Source organism: Phoenix dactylifera, unplaced genomic scaffold, assembly GCF_009389715.1.
Source record: "Phoenix dactylifera cultivar Barhee BC4 unplaced genomic scaffold, palm_55x_up_171113_PBpolish2nd_filt_p 000488F, whole genome shotgun sequence".
NCBI lineage: Eukaryota > Viridiplantae > Streptophyta > Magnoliopsida > Arecales > Arecaceae > Phoenix > Phoenix dactylifera.
This window is the reverse complement of record NW_024067908.1, coordinates 124,631-141,079: the sequence shown is the minus strand read 5'-3', so window position 1 is coordinate 141,079 and position 16,449 is coordinate 124,631. Positions and strand designations below refer to the sequence as shown.

The 16,449-nt window shown below is 39.8% G+C and overlaps 1 protein-coding gene across 1 annotated transcript in view; it reads right to left on the bottom strand.

The window, feature by feature from the left end:
- The window catches only part of LOC120106187 (kinesin-like protein KIN-7I), a 36,986-nt gene that overhangs the window by 6,845 nt on the left and 13,692 nt on the right, over positions 1-16,449 (bottom strand). The window contains exons 19-27 of the mRNA XM_039119096.1: positions 16,388-16,444; positions 15,976-16,125; positions 7,205-7,318; positions 7,033-7,119; positions 6,751-6,954; positions 6,487-6,657; positions 4,522-4,728; positions 4,305-4,394; positions 4,079-4,216 (exon numbers count right to left, since the gene is read on the bottom strand). Coding sequence (XP_038975024.1) covers positions 4,079-4,216; positions 4,305-4,394; positions 4,522-4,728; positions 6,487-6,657; positions 6,751-6,954; positions 7,033-7,119; positions 7,205-7,318; positions 15,976-16,125; positions 16,388-16,444 — 1,218 coding nt within the window. The remainder of the gene's footprint in view (positions 1-4,078; positions 4,217-4,304; positions 4,395-4,521; positions 4,729-6,486; positions 6,658-6,750; positions 6,955-7,032; positions 7,120-7,204; positions 7,319-15,975; positions 16,126-16,387; positions 16,445-16,449) is intronic.

Here is a 16,449-nt window from a genome sequence, read left to right as displayed (position 1 = left end):
TGATTTTAATTGTTCATTGCTTGTATCTGTTTGTCAAAAGGGGTTTTCTACTATGATCCCAGTTAAAAATGATCTTGCTAATGAACTGTATCATTTCCCTAAGAGTTGATAGGCAAACAACAACAGCTACATTCATGATACCAGTGCAAAATGTTAACCTCAGAAAAAGCAATAGTATTCACCACGAAGATTAATCTTTCCATATATGACCATGAACAAACATATTGCATCTCTCATGGAGGCCATATTATTAGGATAAAAATCAAATATGAAAAAATTTCTTAATTAGAAGTTATGGTTCCAGGTGTCAAAAGTGACTTCCACTATTTTAATCCTACAAAGATTGCCATTAATCAGGATCCAATTGTTAAAGAGATAAGAACAGGTGTTAACAGCTGTGAGTGAACAGAATAAAAAATTGCCTTTAAGATCAGTATGACTACTCTTATAGACTATTAGGAGTACATAAACTAAGATCTGTTAGACTAGGATCTGTTGTGCTGGTACCGGGCACCGTACCGATTGCCCGATGGCATGAGTCGGTACGGGCCTGCGCCATGCCATGCCATGCCAAGCCTGTATTGACACAGGAGACCTGGAAGAGAAGAAAAGAGAGAGAGAGCGGGGGAGGGAGAGGGAGAAGGAAGGAGGCCGGCGCTGGTTTTCATGATTCTTAAGTGAAGTCCGCCGGCCTCCCTTCCTCTCCCTCCCTCCCCCGCTCGCTCTCTCTTTTCTTCTCTTTCCTTCTCCTTCTCCTTCTCCAACGACGGCGTTTCAGTTTCTTTGCCAGAACCATCCCGGTAAGCCGCCGGTACGGCTCAGAAAGCTCCGAACAGGGTGGTTTGAGACGGTTCCGCCAACCTTGTTCTAGACCATAAAGAATGAATATAACGAAAACATGAATCCTAGGATCTTCTCTTAGGTCTCCACCTCTAATGTGATTCCAATAGGTTTCAGATTCAAAGTTCAAAAAGAAATTATTGCGGAGAACAATAAAAATGTGTTTGTAGTTCCTGACTACTTGCTCATCAGAAAATTTTCATCCCTCCAAACTCCAAAGCCTCCACTGCTGCAGAAAATATCAGGTTCAATGTAGCAAATTGATGTCTCTTCAAAGATATACAAACTGTCAGCTATAAAGTTAAATTTAATACTCCATCAACATGGTGAGTTGATAGATACAGAATATCCAAAGCCCTGGGGTCAGCTAGCCGATGATCTAATGCTGAATTCCCAGCTCAGCTTATGCGATGATCGGGAATATTCTCTTCAACCAGCATTCTTGCTTGACACTGAGAAAAGGTAACCAGCCATATAGGCTTTCTTTCCGCCAAATGAGCGTGGCGTACTCCTGCTCGAATCGGAGTTTGAAACCAAACTTATCCTCAGGAGGATAGACGGGGGGATTCAGGTGATACCCAATGTAGATCTAACTTTGTATTCAATTATGAGATCCGGGCAGTCCAAAAGGGACCACCACGGCCCATCTCTTCTTGATGTTGACCTAACATGGATTAGCAATTCAGAAAGGTCTCATCCTGATCTTGCAAAGGATCAGTAATAGATATGTGTACTCGAGGACCAGTAGAGAGAAAAAACACTTTTGTCTCTCAGCAGTTAAGACCAGCTAGTCCTTTATGTATATGCCATTAGATATGCTAAAGATAAGCAAGGAAATTCTCTGAAAACTATTAGGTTTTAGAGTATTTCTTACCATCAGGGTATTGCTACTTTTGGATTGTCACCATATCAAGTTTAATGCTGTAACTGAGGCAAAAACTATGTAGTTATCTATGCATGCCTTAAAGGCCTCACAACACATACTTCCACTCATTGTGACGCATTCCTAGGTTGCCCACAAAACTTAAGAGTTAAGATCATTACTAATTACAGTCATCAAACACTATATACATGCTTCAAACACTCATCGAAGCCAAAACTGATCAAAAGGTTGACTATAGATTTCTGTGAAATGACAAATAATTGCATGGTGGTTGCTCAAAGGATTCCAGGTCCATACTAAAAACCATGTCACACACTTTATCCTCAATTATTTCTGCTAACATGCATCCTTTTTCCTAAGTCACATCAACCTGTTCATTCTACTTCATTTTATACATTTGGACCCTCTTAAATGCCCATTCTTAATGAATACATATTGCAGGCCTTGCAGTTGCTTTATAGAATATTTCATTCAGCCTTAAGTGTGAACTTTCAAACACCACAAGAAGCAACTCTCCACTACATCCACTTTACTCTGATACTACTAAATCTGTCTGCTCGTTTCTCCATTCTTATGTCTCATAGATCCAAGATAACAAAAGGACTTTCCTTGGCAAGTCGTATTACAATCTGGTACATATATCCAACATAGTCTGCCAAAGCTGAATCAACAATGTGATTGTGAAAGTTATTATACCAATTTTGTAAAACCTGATTCTTTGAACCCTTGCCAGCTAAAGAAAATGATTTTACTCAAGTGCTTCTTGGCTATCAAATTTGACCAAACCCTCATTGTTGTCAATATCTCCACTAATATTACATTGTAATTAGTTTACTTAAGTTTAGGCTTTTTTCAAAGCTTTCCCATACTTTAGTTTCATGTTTAACACTCTTGATCGAACAGTGACAACATATTATCTGCAAATGGCGTATCTATCAATTTTGCACATCTCTTGAAAAATAATAGGAATAGAACTTACACTTTCACATTAGGAAAAAAGAAATCATGTGCATCAATTTGAATAAAGTGTTTTCCCCAAGGTACGCTAAACCGATACTGGTAGACGTATCGATAGCCTACCGGACCGGTTCGAGACCGGTTTGTACCGAAACCGGTCCGGTATGAACCAGTCTCTGTTTTTGTTTATTTTTTTTTTGGTTCGCGTCCGCGCGGACGCGCCAGAGCTAGCGGCATTTGTGGCCCGCGCGAGGCGGGGAAATCGTGCACGGGGCGATTCCCAGCGTGGGGAATCGAGTCCGCATGCCGTGAAAGCGCGCCGCGCGCGGTTGAACCGCGCACAGAAAAACATGGGGGGAACCTCATGCGGGTGCTCTGCCCCGAGGGAGTGCTTTCGGGCCACGCGCTCTCACACCACAGCACGTGCTATGGTAAAAAAAAAAGGTATCGGTACGAACCGGCCGGTACGGGCCGGTACAAGACCGGTACGCAGCTGGTACGTATGCGTACCGATCGATACCAGCCCAAAAATAGTTGGAACCGGTACCCGAACAGCTAGAACCGGTATCCACGCTGTCTGGGTACCGGTTTCAGGCCGGACCGGTTCGGCAGACCATGGTTTTCACTCTATATTCTATATTTGTCAATTTCAAACATGTTCTTTTTTCATGTTTAAAAAAAAGAGAGACCATCCATCTATAACCTGCAGCAATAGATTTTAGTTAACTATCATAAAGAGTTGAAGTATAATATTTAATGAGACAAGGTCAAAGAAACATATTGGTGCAAAATGATCTATTGGAAGATTAACCTCAATGATACAAAGAGATCACTTGAAATTTAGTGGAAGTATTAGGAAAACAGAGAAGAATGACAAGAACCCATGTTCTAGAAAATTTTCTTTCTTCCTTCAGGAAGATATACGAAGTGATCGTGCCATGGGTCTTCAAATAATTATTTCCAATACACAAAGTGATCATTGCTTGTGTCTTCACTTGAACTATAATGTTATAAATAAAGTTTAGCTTTGAGATAGAATATCTTTAGTTCAGGAGGATAAATTTTACACAGTAGACATGTTACTCTCATGTTCCATTTTTTTTGTTTTAGAAGCTTTCCCGTTGTTCTCCTATGGACAAAAATGATAAATTAATTAAAATGTCCCTTAATCTTTTAATAGATTTCACAATGATATCCCAATAGTTAATAGAATATCCATTTTGTATTCCACAGCTACAGTGAAGCTACAGTTCCCATTCTATTTCAGCATTAAGAATGTTCTTGCTTGCTCAACAAAGCTAACTCAAGCTAATAGATTTACTATACTTGACCCTAGAGTGAAACAAATTTGATGGACCAGGGCTTAAGGTGATGCTCATAAGTCATATCTAAGAATACCTTTGATAGTTTTTCTGATAACTTGAAAATCTCATCATTGGATATCTTTAATCTCTCATTGGCCTCAGTGAAAGCTTTCTCCTTGGCTGACCATGTTGACTTTTCAGCCTCCACTTCGAGAAGGGCATCTGTAAGTTGCTGCATATCAAATGAGAATAGTTAGGCGCTATATAAAAATATATGAAAGCAGCATTCCTCTCTGAGGTACTTGGAAGGATCTGATCACCATTGCCATCTCTTCTTTCTCTTTGTACAGTGAATCAAGAGAAGCTTCCAATTTCTTGGAAAAGGATTCAGATTCATGCAACCTTTGTGTCTGCAAAATGTAGCCTATGAATTATTTGCATGAAAAAGAAAAACTAATTGAGAAAAAAGCACACTGACAATAATAAGAATGAAGAAGCTTTGCTCCAATAAATTTGAGGAGATACAATCAAGCATACCACAACAGCGACCTCCTCGTTTAACAATTTAATTTTGCTATCTGCTTCATTCCATTTGTCAGAAAAAGATTCTAGTTCTGCGTTCAAGAAGTCATTGCTTGCAAAGGCTTCTTCCTTTTCTCCAATTGCACTTATCAAAGCTTCTTTTAAAGAAGCAATTTCAGCCTCCATCTCAAAAGCGTGCACTTCGAGCTTTTGGTAGTCTTCCTAAAAGCTCAACATGAAATGTCCAAAAAAATATTGATTAAAATTTTGACTGAAGATAGATTGCATGAATACAAGGGAGCAAGCATGAGTATTAGCAGAAAGACCGAGGCTCCACAATCAACCAAGATAAGCAAGCCTCATCCTGAGTGTTCATTTACAAAAATAACCATCACTAATAGTTCTCATCAACCTTGTCATGGTGGCTGTGTGCTTGGACACTAGACGTATCTGAGGCCACCATGAATGGTTTCCCACACACAAACACTACAAACTTCGATATTGGTTCAAGATTAAAATCTATGCAGCCAGATCCTTATAACATGATGGGGCCATGAGACTTGCACCAATCTAAAATCAGATGTATGTACAAACCATGACGCACATCCATTAAAATACAAAAAATCATAACTCCACTATCAAACATACCACAGGATCCTAACATAAAATATAATTTTCTTATACTTCTCATATAAAAAACATGCCGATGCTAATGTGGAAGTGGGATATATCAACTGCACCTTCTCAAAAAATCAAATTGAACTATAAAATATTGAATAATTGTTCCCAAAAGGTTATTTTATTCAAAATGCTATACCCAATCTCAAGCCTTTCAGTAAGCTGAACAACCATGGAAGCTCAACAATTTCTACTATTGGAGTTAAAACAACAATGATATGCATTTTTTATTTTTTATGTTTTATTTATGACTTCAGTATATACTTTACTGAGTTTGGTATAGATTTTGTAGGTTATAATATACAGTTGAAGCGTTCCTAATTGTCAGTGAGCACTTGAACAAAATGTACACCATGTGTACCTCGAGACATCTTATGATATTGATAATACAAATGAAGTCAAAGATGATCTGGTGACTGTATTATGTTTCCGGGGCAGTTGCTGGCAATAGACTAGGGTGCTCGGATATTGTCAGATAGCCTTAGGTTACTCCAATAATGAGTACCACCAAAAGCCATCATGGCACTTTTAAAAACTGCGGGAAGAAATTAGTAGTAACTTCTGTAACATCATAGAAGGTATATCAGGTTAAAGCTTTCAGAGCTGACCAAAATAAACCTTAATATTAGAATACTTCAAAACACAAAAAGGGAACTTCATCACATAAACCTACAATACTCAAATAGCTTCTTCCTCAGCAAACCCTCAGTCTATTGTCCTTATTTGAACAGAAGTGAAAAAGGGAAATACATGTATATCATATCCATAATCTAAATTTTTTATTATAAAATGCTTACACCGGTCGTTTTGTACAGATGATGGATATAAATTTGGGTTGTTGGCCTCCAAAGCAGCTGATATTTATATTTATACTTAACTCTTGTTCTTAGAGAACATAATTAACAAAGTCTGACTGAAAACAACACTATCTGTTTCATTTTGATGCGTTGAACATTAAATTACTTATTACTTTCAAGAAAATCTACTCAAACAATATAAGGAACATAAGTGAGTTCCAACAGCCACAACAGCTGAAATAATATATACTGCTGGAGAATATACCAACTAGCTAGCCTTTACGCTTGATATGTTTTGTACTATTTTGAGAAACAGATCATGATTAAATTACAAATCTGTTGCAAAATGAATTTGGGTAGCCTTGCCCAACAAGCTCAACAAGTCTTTTGCTGGGTGAACAAAAATATTGGACTAATGTACCATTTCATATGTAAAATGACAGATCACAAACCTATAGAACAATTTCAAGATTCAGTCCTACCATTCGAGATCAGTAAACCTCACCTGGAGAGCTTGCTCGACTGCACTGTTAACTCCTTTTGGCTTAGTAAAATCAGTTGATTTTGACTCACGCCTTCTATCAATGAGAGAATCACGCTTCCGAATATCACGATCAAGAATAGCCCTCTGACATTGCAAGTGTTTTATCTCCCGTTCAGCTTGTGCTTTCTCACTCTGTGGACAGATTTTTTTTTGGCAACATAAACAGGTCAACACCAAGCAAATGATTGGAAAAGGAGTAGAGAGAAACGGCAGGGGCTAAAAAACCTCAAGTTTTATTTTATCCTTGATGGCATTCTTGAGCTTGGACTCTGTGTCTTTCAACTTCATTTTGGTCTTCTCAAGCTCCTTTCGCAGGCTTTCCTTTTCCTTTGTTAAACAAGAAGATGATAAACATGATACTTCTTTCTGGAGACCAAGGACTCGACAGAGGAGCTCATCCTTCTCCAAATCATGTTGAAGACCATGCTCCTGACAAATCATCAAAAACCTTACCATAGCACAATTTTCTCAAAGAAAAGAAATGAGGATAAATAGATAGTCACTAACAGCCATAGCCTTCTCGCGGTTATCCAGATCAGATTTAAGCTCCTGGATTTGTTTCTGTTGATCAACAGATTGATTGTGCAAGAGGTTCTGCATTGAGCCAAATCATTGTGTCAAGACCTAAAAATTTCGTTTAACAAGTAATGAGCCAAATCTCGAGATATTTCAATTACACCTTTTCTAGCTCAAGTTCATCAATTCTTTTCCTCATAAATCTGCATACTTTCTCATGCCCGCTAATGATGGACTTGAACCGCACCACATCTTCACTAGCAAATGACTTGAGTTCCTTCATAACATGAACAAGGTTAAGATAAACATAAAACCTGGAAAAGCATGCAAGATAGACCTCTAAGAAATTTTTAGATAGCTAACACAACCAAATTGGCTATATTGATAATGTGAAGCTATAGACAAGAAAAGGTAAACTGGGAATGACAGGGGGAACACAAAGATTAGGTGGACTATATTGAAAAGTTCATGCCATAAACAACACAAACCTTTGAGAAGCTTATGAAGAAAGCAATGCCAGCTTCTGTCATGAAGCTAAGAACATGGAGAAAGAAAGCAACTATATTTCTCTTAGCAGGAACAGTTGTATGCAACTTAATTACATCTAGGATCACAGAAGTCAATCACTGTGCCCTAACAGGGACATGCATGTTCTAAACCACTGCTCTCTCTTGATAAGACCTCAAACCATTAACTCACAATTTTGTACCAAACCATTTATTCTTATGCATGATCAGAATTGTGCACCTCCTAGAAGATAACAATGTTAATCAACATGCGTCATATATGTAATCTTATGTATCAACACAAGTTAAAACAGCATGTTCAACAGATTTTCCCAAATTTAGTAGCAGTAATGAAAATTAGAAAACCAGAACTAGCACAGAACAAAAGCTACAATGTCCAATGATGTTAACAATTTGGCCTCTTAGTTGATCTGAGCAACAGAAATATAAAGGTAAGCATGTAAGAGCTAGTACCTATTATTAAAAAAAAAACAAGAGGGTAACTACAATTCAAGATGTTTCTTAAACATCAGGATCAAACTTGAAGAGTTATCAATCATTAGAATCTCCAAAAGAAAAACGTCCTCAGCACATCTGATGTGGTGCAAAGGCACCAGGAAGGGAGCGAGGGAGAGAGGGAGGGAGACAGAGACAGAGAGAGAAAAGAGAAGAGAAAGAGAGAGAGAGCTGACAGCAGGTTCCAGATGTCTGAACCTTCAGATGGCACTGAGCTAGCCATCCAGAAGTTGATCCGCATGCCAGCATCAGTGTTTGTCAGGAAATAGCGCAAATTCAATGCCAAAACAACTGATGATGGATGACCAGCCATCAAAATATCCAAATGGTGCCCCTTTCCACCATCAGAAACAAAAGTACAGCAACAAGTTGCGGATGAAGAGCAAGCCCATTAGGAGAAGAATTAGTAAATCTGACAAGACTTTCCTTGCCATGTAAAATTTCTAACAGCGCAAGTTATATGATCATAAACCTGATTCTATGATCAGAAACCCGAATCTGCCATAGTGCTTAGTCCCGGAAATTTGTTTCGAAGTAGAATTTCCTCCTCATGTTATTTCAAAAGTTAAAACTTAAGGAAGAGTTTGAAAGCACCCATCAATCTCAATGTAAATGGTCCTACAGCCAATGAATGCACATGTACTCTTCATATTTTTACACATCAATAATTTTCTTCTCCTTAGTTCTTCTCAAATCTCTTGCACTACGTGATGCTGCATGATAAATTCATGGTGCATATGGAGTCAAAAAGGGGAGCTTGGTACAATGCCAGATAACTTTGAACAAAGCGCTATGAAGACCTAAGGTGTGACATTGAAGGTTCAATAGGATGTGAGATCCGATGCCTTCAATTATCTTGAATCATTAGTTTATTTATAAAATCCTAAAAATACATTACTTTTATTCATTGATTTTGCATTTTTTACTTCCAATTAGTTTCTCGTTTCTTTTGTGATTTATTTTCATGGTGTTTCTTCTGATCACACTGCAAGATAAGAGATCCGTACCATTACGTACATTAACATCAGGGGACAGTTGAAAATTTTGAATATATTAAGAAGCATTCAAGAACCCCCCCCCCCCCCCCCCAAAAAAAAAAAAAAAGAAAAGACAAAAAAGAAAAAAGCAGCTTGAAAGCTAGTTCTCCATAGGAAGTCATAGCACAAAGCTAAATGGTAAGAATGATTTATAAACCATTTTGATCAATCTAGAATGAAACACCTTGACACTAGAAATTGTTGCCTTCAATGACCTATTGAAAACACCAGTAACAAGCAAACTTGCATTATGGCAGCAAATGACTGGTAAAATACTGAAATATAACCAACAAACCTTGTCCTACTGACAAGACACCAGCTTCAAGCATAATTATTTGCATTCTTTTAGAACAGGGGAAAAAAATTCTTCAAATCCTAGCCATAATGTTGCATAAAAGTTTTATCACATCCTCCTCCTCTTTATGGACCCTTCTGGGCAAGTCCAAGCCTCTATGCCAACTACGATCTCCATAGCTACATTGCACATGCCAATATCATTTCTCAGCTGTTAATGACTTCCCTACGTTGGTTAAAGAATGAGCTTCCTCCAATAGCATACCTAAGATATTACACTGGAAACATCATATCAGCTGTCATTAAGAACTACATATGTCATCTTTCTCGACTCTTTACCTTTAACTTCATCAGGCAATTTAGAAAAATCACATTCGAAGACTGTTGTAGTGGTATTATACAGGCTATTGGAACGTGCCTCTTTTAAAGATTTGTAATCTCATTTAAAATGAAAAAATAAATTGGTATTTTGACCTCGTTGACCAAGTTTAAACAATTCTAGTTTCCAGGTCATGAGTCCAGGGTTCGATCATTGGTCAACCATGAGTCGACCACTAGATGACGGTTGAGGTAATTTTAACCCGATTACTTGCAATCTCTTTTCATGCCTGCATGGAATAACAAGAAATGTAAATTCTTGGTGTTAAAACCCTTAATCTTGCATCAAAAAAAAAACTCAGGACCCTAACCTTAGATTAAGATAATTGTAGAAAGGATATGGGAGAGGGAATGAGAAACCCTGAATTAGGAAATTCATCTTTGCTAACTCAAATACAACTAACTAAAATGTATTTCATATTTTCTGCATAACAAAAATCAGAAAAATGTCACCAAATTTAAGGCACATTATAGAGGACATTCTCTTTAGAGTAAATGTTTCACCCTAGCTTAGTGCAGACAATTTTGTGGTGGTTTACCGGTTTTGAACCCAAGATAAAACGAACTAGTTCCAGATAGCCTTAATGTGCACTTTAATAATACAAATCAAGGGTGAACTTTATCTAGTCAAGCACAAATGCTTATATAAATAGTACAAAGAAAAAGCCTAATATCAGTGGGACAAAATGGGTACTCTCACAAACTTCTCATAATGTGTGCCTAGGATACACAATGCCTCAACGGGTGGTTTAAGAGTTTTAAGAGTATCCCACCATGCAACTCTTTCATAAAGGGCTGCACCATTTCATAATTAAAAGTCGGAAGAAGATTGGATTCAACTCCTGGTATGATGGCCACCATATATCCTAGAGATGTGTCCCTTTGAGACCTCCAAAATAAATTTAACACAAAACATAATAAAATTATGAACTACAACTAATCCAGCAAACATGTCAATAGAAACATATCCCAGATACCCTAGCATCATGAGTATAAAAAGAAGGTATCATTTTGAGGAGTGAAAACTAAAGACTGATTAAGCATATCTACATTTTTCAAATGATTAATGATAGTATTTTTAAAACAATAAATTATGGGTCAAAAACATTAGCTTCAAGGGAGGGCGAGAAATGTAAATTATTAAAGAGCGTCTCAATGCACGGGACCCCCACAATTGCAGGGTCTAAGAAGGGACAAATGTATGCAACATTACCCTCATGTGCGCAGAAATTGTTTCCGTGTTTTGAACCCATGACACCAGTGTTTGCTGAACCGACCTGTACCGGTCGGTTCAGCCCGTATCGGACCGGTGCCAGTCGGCATCGGTCCGGTACGGGGGTGGAAATCGGTTCCGACCCAAATTGGGTCGGAACCGGTCGGTTTTTGCCTCGTACCGGTGCGAACCGAGCGGTTCGCACCGGTTCGAGGCAATGGGGGGCAGCGCATGGCTATTCGAGGCAATAGGGAGCAGCGCATGGCCGTAGCCACGCACTAAGTGCCAGCGCTGTGGCACTTTCGAAAGTGCCACAGTGCCTTAACGGGTGGTTTTTTCGGATGATTTCCACCCTGCCACACGCTGTGGCACCATCAAAAGTGCCACAGCGAAGAGTAAATGGCGGCATTTGAAAGTGCCATACGCTTTGGCACTTTCAAAAGTGCCACAGCGCTGGCCATTTACTTCACCCGTAGCGTGGTTATCTTAGCATTTGTTCGGCTATAAAAGCCGAACAATTCATCAGCCAAAGCCAGAAATAAGATGAAAGGAAAGGCAGAGACAAAGGAGGAGGAAAAGAAGAGAAAGGCAAAGACAAAGGCGTGAAAAAAATTTAGAAAGGTCAGAGAACGTCGTTTTTCTTCAAGAAAAATCCAGCAAAAACTAAATAAGGTAAAATTTCTTTCCCCTACATTGTTTTTTTAATATTTCATTTAAATTGCTTAAAAAAATTAAGTCAAAAATTGCCAAAAAATAGGAAATGATTAAATGATTCCATTTCGTCTTGAATTTTTTATATGTTGTCGATATATGAACGATGTTAATGGTGACATTAACTTTTATTTTTACAGAATTAATATAATTTATAATTTAATTAAAAAAATTTCAAATTAATTTTTTATTAAAAATAATTTAAAATTTAAAAAAAATTAATGTGGTCGTAGGAATGGAGCCATCAAGGAGAGGGCAACTCCAAGAGCGTAATATTGGTTGGGAGCATGGGAAGATGCTCAATAAACGGCACCAGTTCCAGTACAATTATTGCCACAAGTGCTTTAAGGGATGAGAGGTAACCAGATTAAAGCAGCACTTAGCCGATAATTCTCGTGAGATATCTGCGTGCTCGGAGTGCCCACCGAACATCCGTCAGCTGATGAGGAAAAATTTCGCTGAGATCAAAGCAACCAAGGAGAGGGCTGCGAAGGAGAAAGCGGAGGTGGAACGCCAAGCTGCAGAAGCACCTTCCTATCACTTCATGGAATCACAGGAGGTCGAGGGTCCAGATAAGGAGGAGGCACAGATCCAGGCTGCCATGCGGGCGAGTCTGGATGATCGGTGGCAGCAGGAGGAGGTGGCGAGGCATCGGGCTCGATTTGGGCCCTCGTTTTTCGAGTCAGGTGCCGGTTCTGGTAGAAGCAAACAAGATCCAAAGTTTCAAAAGACAACCTCAATCAGGGAGGGCGAGGGCAGAGGACGTGGCCGGATTGCATCTATCCTGCATGGTTTTGGTAGCCGAAAGAAGTCTTCTGGAGGGATTCCACCAGGAGCGTCAATCCATGATGTAGAACTGCATGCCTTCCCCAGGAGAGATTCGAAGCAGCAAAGGATAGACACAATGTGGAAGAAGGAGAAGAAGAAGGATATGCGGCGAGCTATTGGATCTTGGTTCCACTTCAGCCACATCCCAGCGAATGCTGCAGACAATACATACAAGTCTGCCATTTCCGCCATACAGTCTGCCGGTCCTGGTGTCGATCCTCCAGACCCGAAGACATCTACGGTGAGCTTTTGGACAACAATAAGGAAGAGCTACAGAATTGAATTGGCTCATATAAGAGCAAGTGGCCCACATGTGGGCTTACTCCGATGTGTGATGGTTGGACCGGTCCGACAAAGCGGGCCATCATCAACTTTCTGACATACTGTGATACGGAGACCTTCTTCCACAAGTCAGTTGATGCTTCGGATAAGGTGCACAACGCCTCATACATCCTCAGACTTATGGAGGAGGTGATTGATCAGATTGGAAAGGAGAATGTCGTGCAGGTCGTCACTGACAATGGGCCGCAATATAAGTTGGCTGGGGAGGTCTTGATGGAGCGGGGACCACAAATTTTCTGGACCCCATGTGCTATACATTGCATCGACCTCATCCTGATGGATATTGGAAAGATCCGTAGGATGCAACATATAGTGAAGATAGCCCAACGCATCACCAGGTATATTTATAGCCATACTTGGGTTCTTTCATTAATAAGAAAGTATACATGAAAAGAGATTTTTAGACCAGGAGTCACACGGTTTGCTACGAACTACATTGCACTTAATAGCCTTATCGAGAAAAAAGGAGCCCTACGTCAGATGTTTGTCAGTTCCGAGTGGCAGAAAAGTAGATATGCCCAGGCCAGCACTGAAGGAAGCAGGATGGAAGACTTGGTAAGCAGACAGTCATTCTGGCAGCAGGCCAATGCGATAGTCAAGGCTATCAAACCATTATATGAAGTGCTGCGGGCCATGGATAGCGAGAGGTACCCTCAGATGGGCTTTTTGTATCACATGATGGAGAAGGCAAAGGCTCAGATCATGGAGGCAAATGTAGCCCATGCCCACGAGTACATCAACATCATTGAGCGGCGGTGGGAAGCCCAAATGGATAGGGAATTGCATCTAGCAAGTAAGCGATAATATTGATAATTATACTGATTGATATATTTGTATAATTATACTAAGATGGTGTCATCGATGTGCAGCATACTACCTGAATCTCCAATTCCAGTACGAGAGTGGAATTGGTATAGATAATGAACTTTTGATGCTTTGCATAATGTTATTTATAAGATGGAGCCTGATCCAGAAGTCGCCGCGTCATGTATAGAAGAAGTAACTATGATTTAGTAGCATATGTAGATATATCGGATCTTATATTATTAACATACTACAACAAGCTTCTTTTCACAGATCAAATTATTTAGAGAGGGCAGCCACAGCTTTGGACAATGACCAGCTGTCGTGAGCAAGACAACTATAAATCCAGCTACAATACAAATCTGCAAGACATTTTTGCAGCTGAATTATCTTCAACTATGAGGCCATCATATATGTAAAATATAATTATCTTCAATATTTTTGCAGCTGAATGGTGGATTCATTTTGGCGGATCCGCAAAAAATCTTAAGCGGATAGCTATCCGGATCCTCTCCCAAACGGTCTCCTCGAGTGGCTGTGAGTGCAACTGATCCACCTTCGCCCTCATCCACAGCAAACAGAGGAACCATTTGACATAAAAGCGCCTCAATAACCTAGTTTATGTGCACTACAATCTGCGGTTGAGGCTAGCTAAAATGCATTCAGGAGGAAGTGGAGCTCAAGTATGTAGATCCCATCTATAAGACTTTTACATATGACGATGATAATCCTATGCTCGACTGGCTTTAGGCCCAGCAGCAAGAGCCCGAGCTTGATGAGCTAGGATCGCCTCGACGACCAGCCAACATCATAGCCACCGAGGCTATGGTCGATCCACAGCAATGGCCTGAGCGCAACATTCCACACACTCCTACAGCTGATAGGACGTGGCTAGAGGGGAGCCAGTCACCGCATGACTGGTACGACGCTCCCGTTCAGAGAGATGATCCTCTCATGCGAGGACGAGGATGCTCTAGCACCCAGTCGACTCGATCAGGAGGGCGTCAATCCCAGCAAACGAGAAAAGAAAATGAAAGGGCTCCAATGAAGAGTATCGAGGAGACTCGGATCAGCAGCGATGAAAGTTCTGATGGTGATGGATCTACTAGCCATGGAGGGAATGGAGGACAGTATGGTACTACTTATGAGACATAGCCGGAGGAAGGTTTTCGATACACCGATGAGTCTCAGTTTACGCATGCTACATAAGATACGGAATACGGTAGACCGTCTGATATAGGCCGGTCGGATACCATCGCATATCAAAGAAGGGCTCCTCGAGGTCGTTCAGGAGGCCAAGATGCAGCTGCAGATGACCTCCCATGTGGAGTCGGATCCATTGATGTATCAAGTTCCAAGTCTTCCTATTATCCGCAGCCTCAGCCAGCCTATAAATATGGTGCATCAGAGTCATCTTCCGGTAGCTACTACCCTGCGCAGCCCGAAGGATCTTACGGATCGGATTTTGGTGACGGCATATTCAGATGGGCCCCTTCACAGCCATATTATCAAAACATCTCTCAGAGCCAGAGCTTCAGCGAGAGATCCGAGAGTTCTTATGATCCGACGTGCATTCCTCGAGAATTGAGCATACAAGACTACAACGCCGCTTGGTTAGAGGGATGGGTTGATCTGCCTCCATATTATGTTGATGATCCAGATATCGACGAGAAGCATCGCCACTCGACCCGATTTTAGATATCTGCGAGTGCTTTAAATGTATGTAATTGATTGTATCTTAATTTGAAGATATTTTATGTTCTTCATCTCATTATTTGAATCATTTGGAAGTAATAAGTTGCATCATCTAGTTTTAACCTTAAACATAAACATAGAAACATCAAAAAAATATCCACAAGTGAGAGAACTCCACACAAAAAAAAACGACGATGGGGTCGAAACCAGACCGAACCAGCCCCATCGGTACAGTATCGGTTCAATTCAGCACCGGTACCGTACCGTTGCCAAAGCCGACCGGTATGTCGGTACGTTCGGTACCGCGTACCTTGCATGACACTAAGAACATAATGGAGCAACCTTGCAGTTGCAGCAAGGCCCGCCCTCGACAAAATGTAAATCATTAGACAAGATAAAGCGCTCAAAATTTCAGCATTTGGAGTCGATTTCATATTAAGGCAAAGGCAGCTATCTGTACCTTATTTTATTGACAGAACATATATCCACTCTTCTGATTCCAACAATTTCAAATGGAAGAACTTGAATATGTGTGCATGTGCATGTGTGCTTGCGCGTGGTGTGTATGCGTGTATAATAGACTGAGACAGCAACTAGAATTACATGTTACCAGTAAAAATTTTGATAGGATGGAGAAGTTTTGCAGGAGTTCTTCAACAATGGATGCAATATTATCATCCATGTTTCTTGAATGATCAACTTGCAATGCTATATCTTGGATTTCCATTGAAATCTTACTGGATGAATCAACTTTACTTTCCTGAAACATGCCATGTGAATAAAAGTTTCATCCAATAAGAACCTTGAAACAATCTTATGAAGTATACATATCCCAACAAAAAAAAAGCACAATTTTATGAAGATATTTGAAGAATTCATAAGGGTTTAATAAATAAAACAAGTAAAAATTAATCATTTGATGGTATGAATATAACATAAAATTACAGATAGGCAATGAGATACTTGTTGTTCATGTGCCACTCTAGAATATAACATAAAATTACAGATAGGCAAGGAGATACTTCTTGTTCATGCGCCACTCTAGCCTCTTCACGTGCATTTAGAGCCTCTTGATGGAGCTACA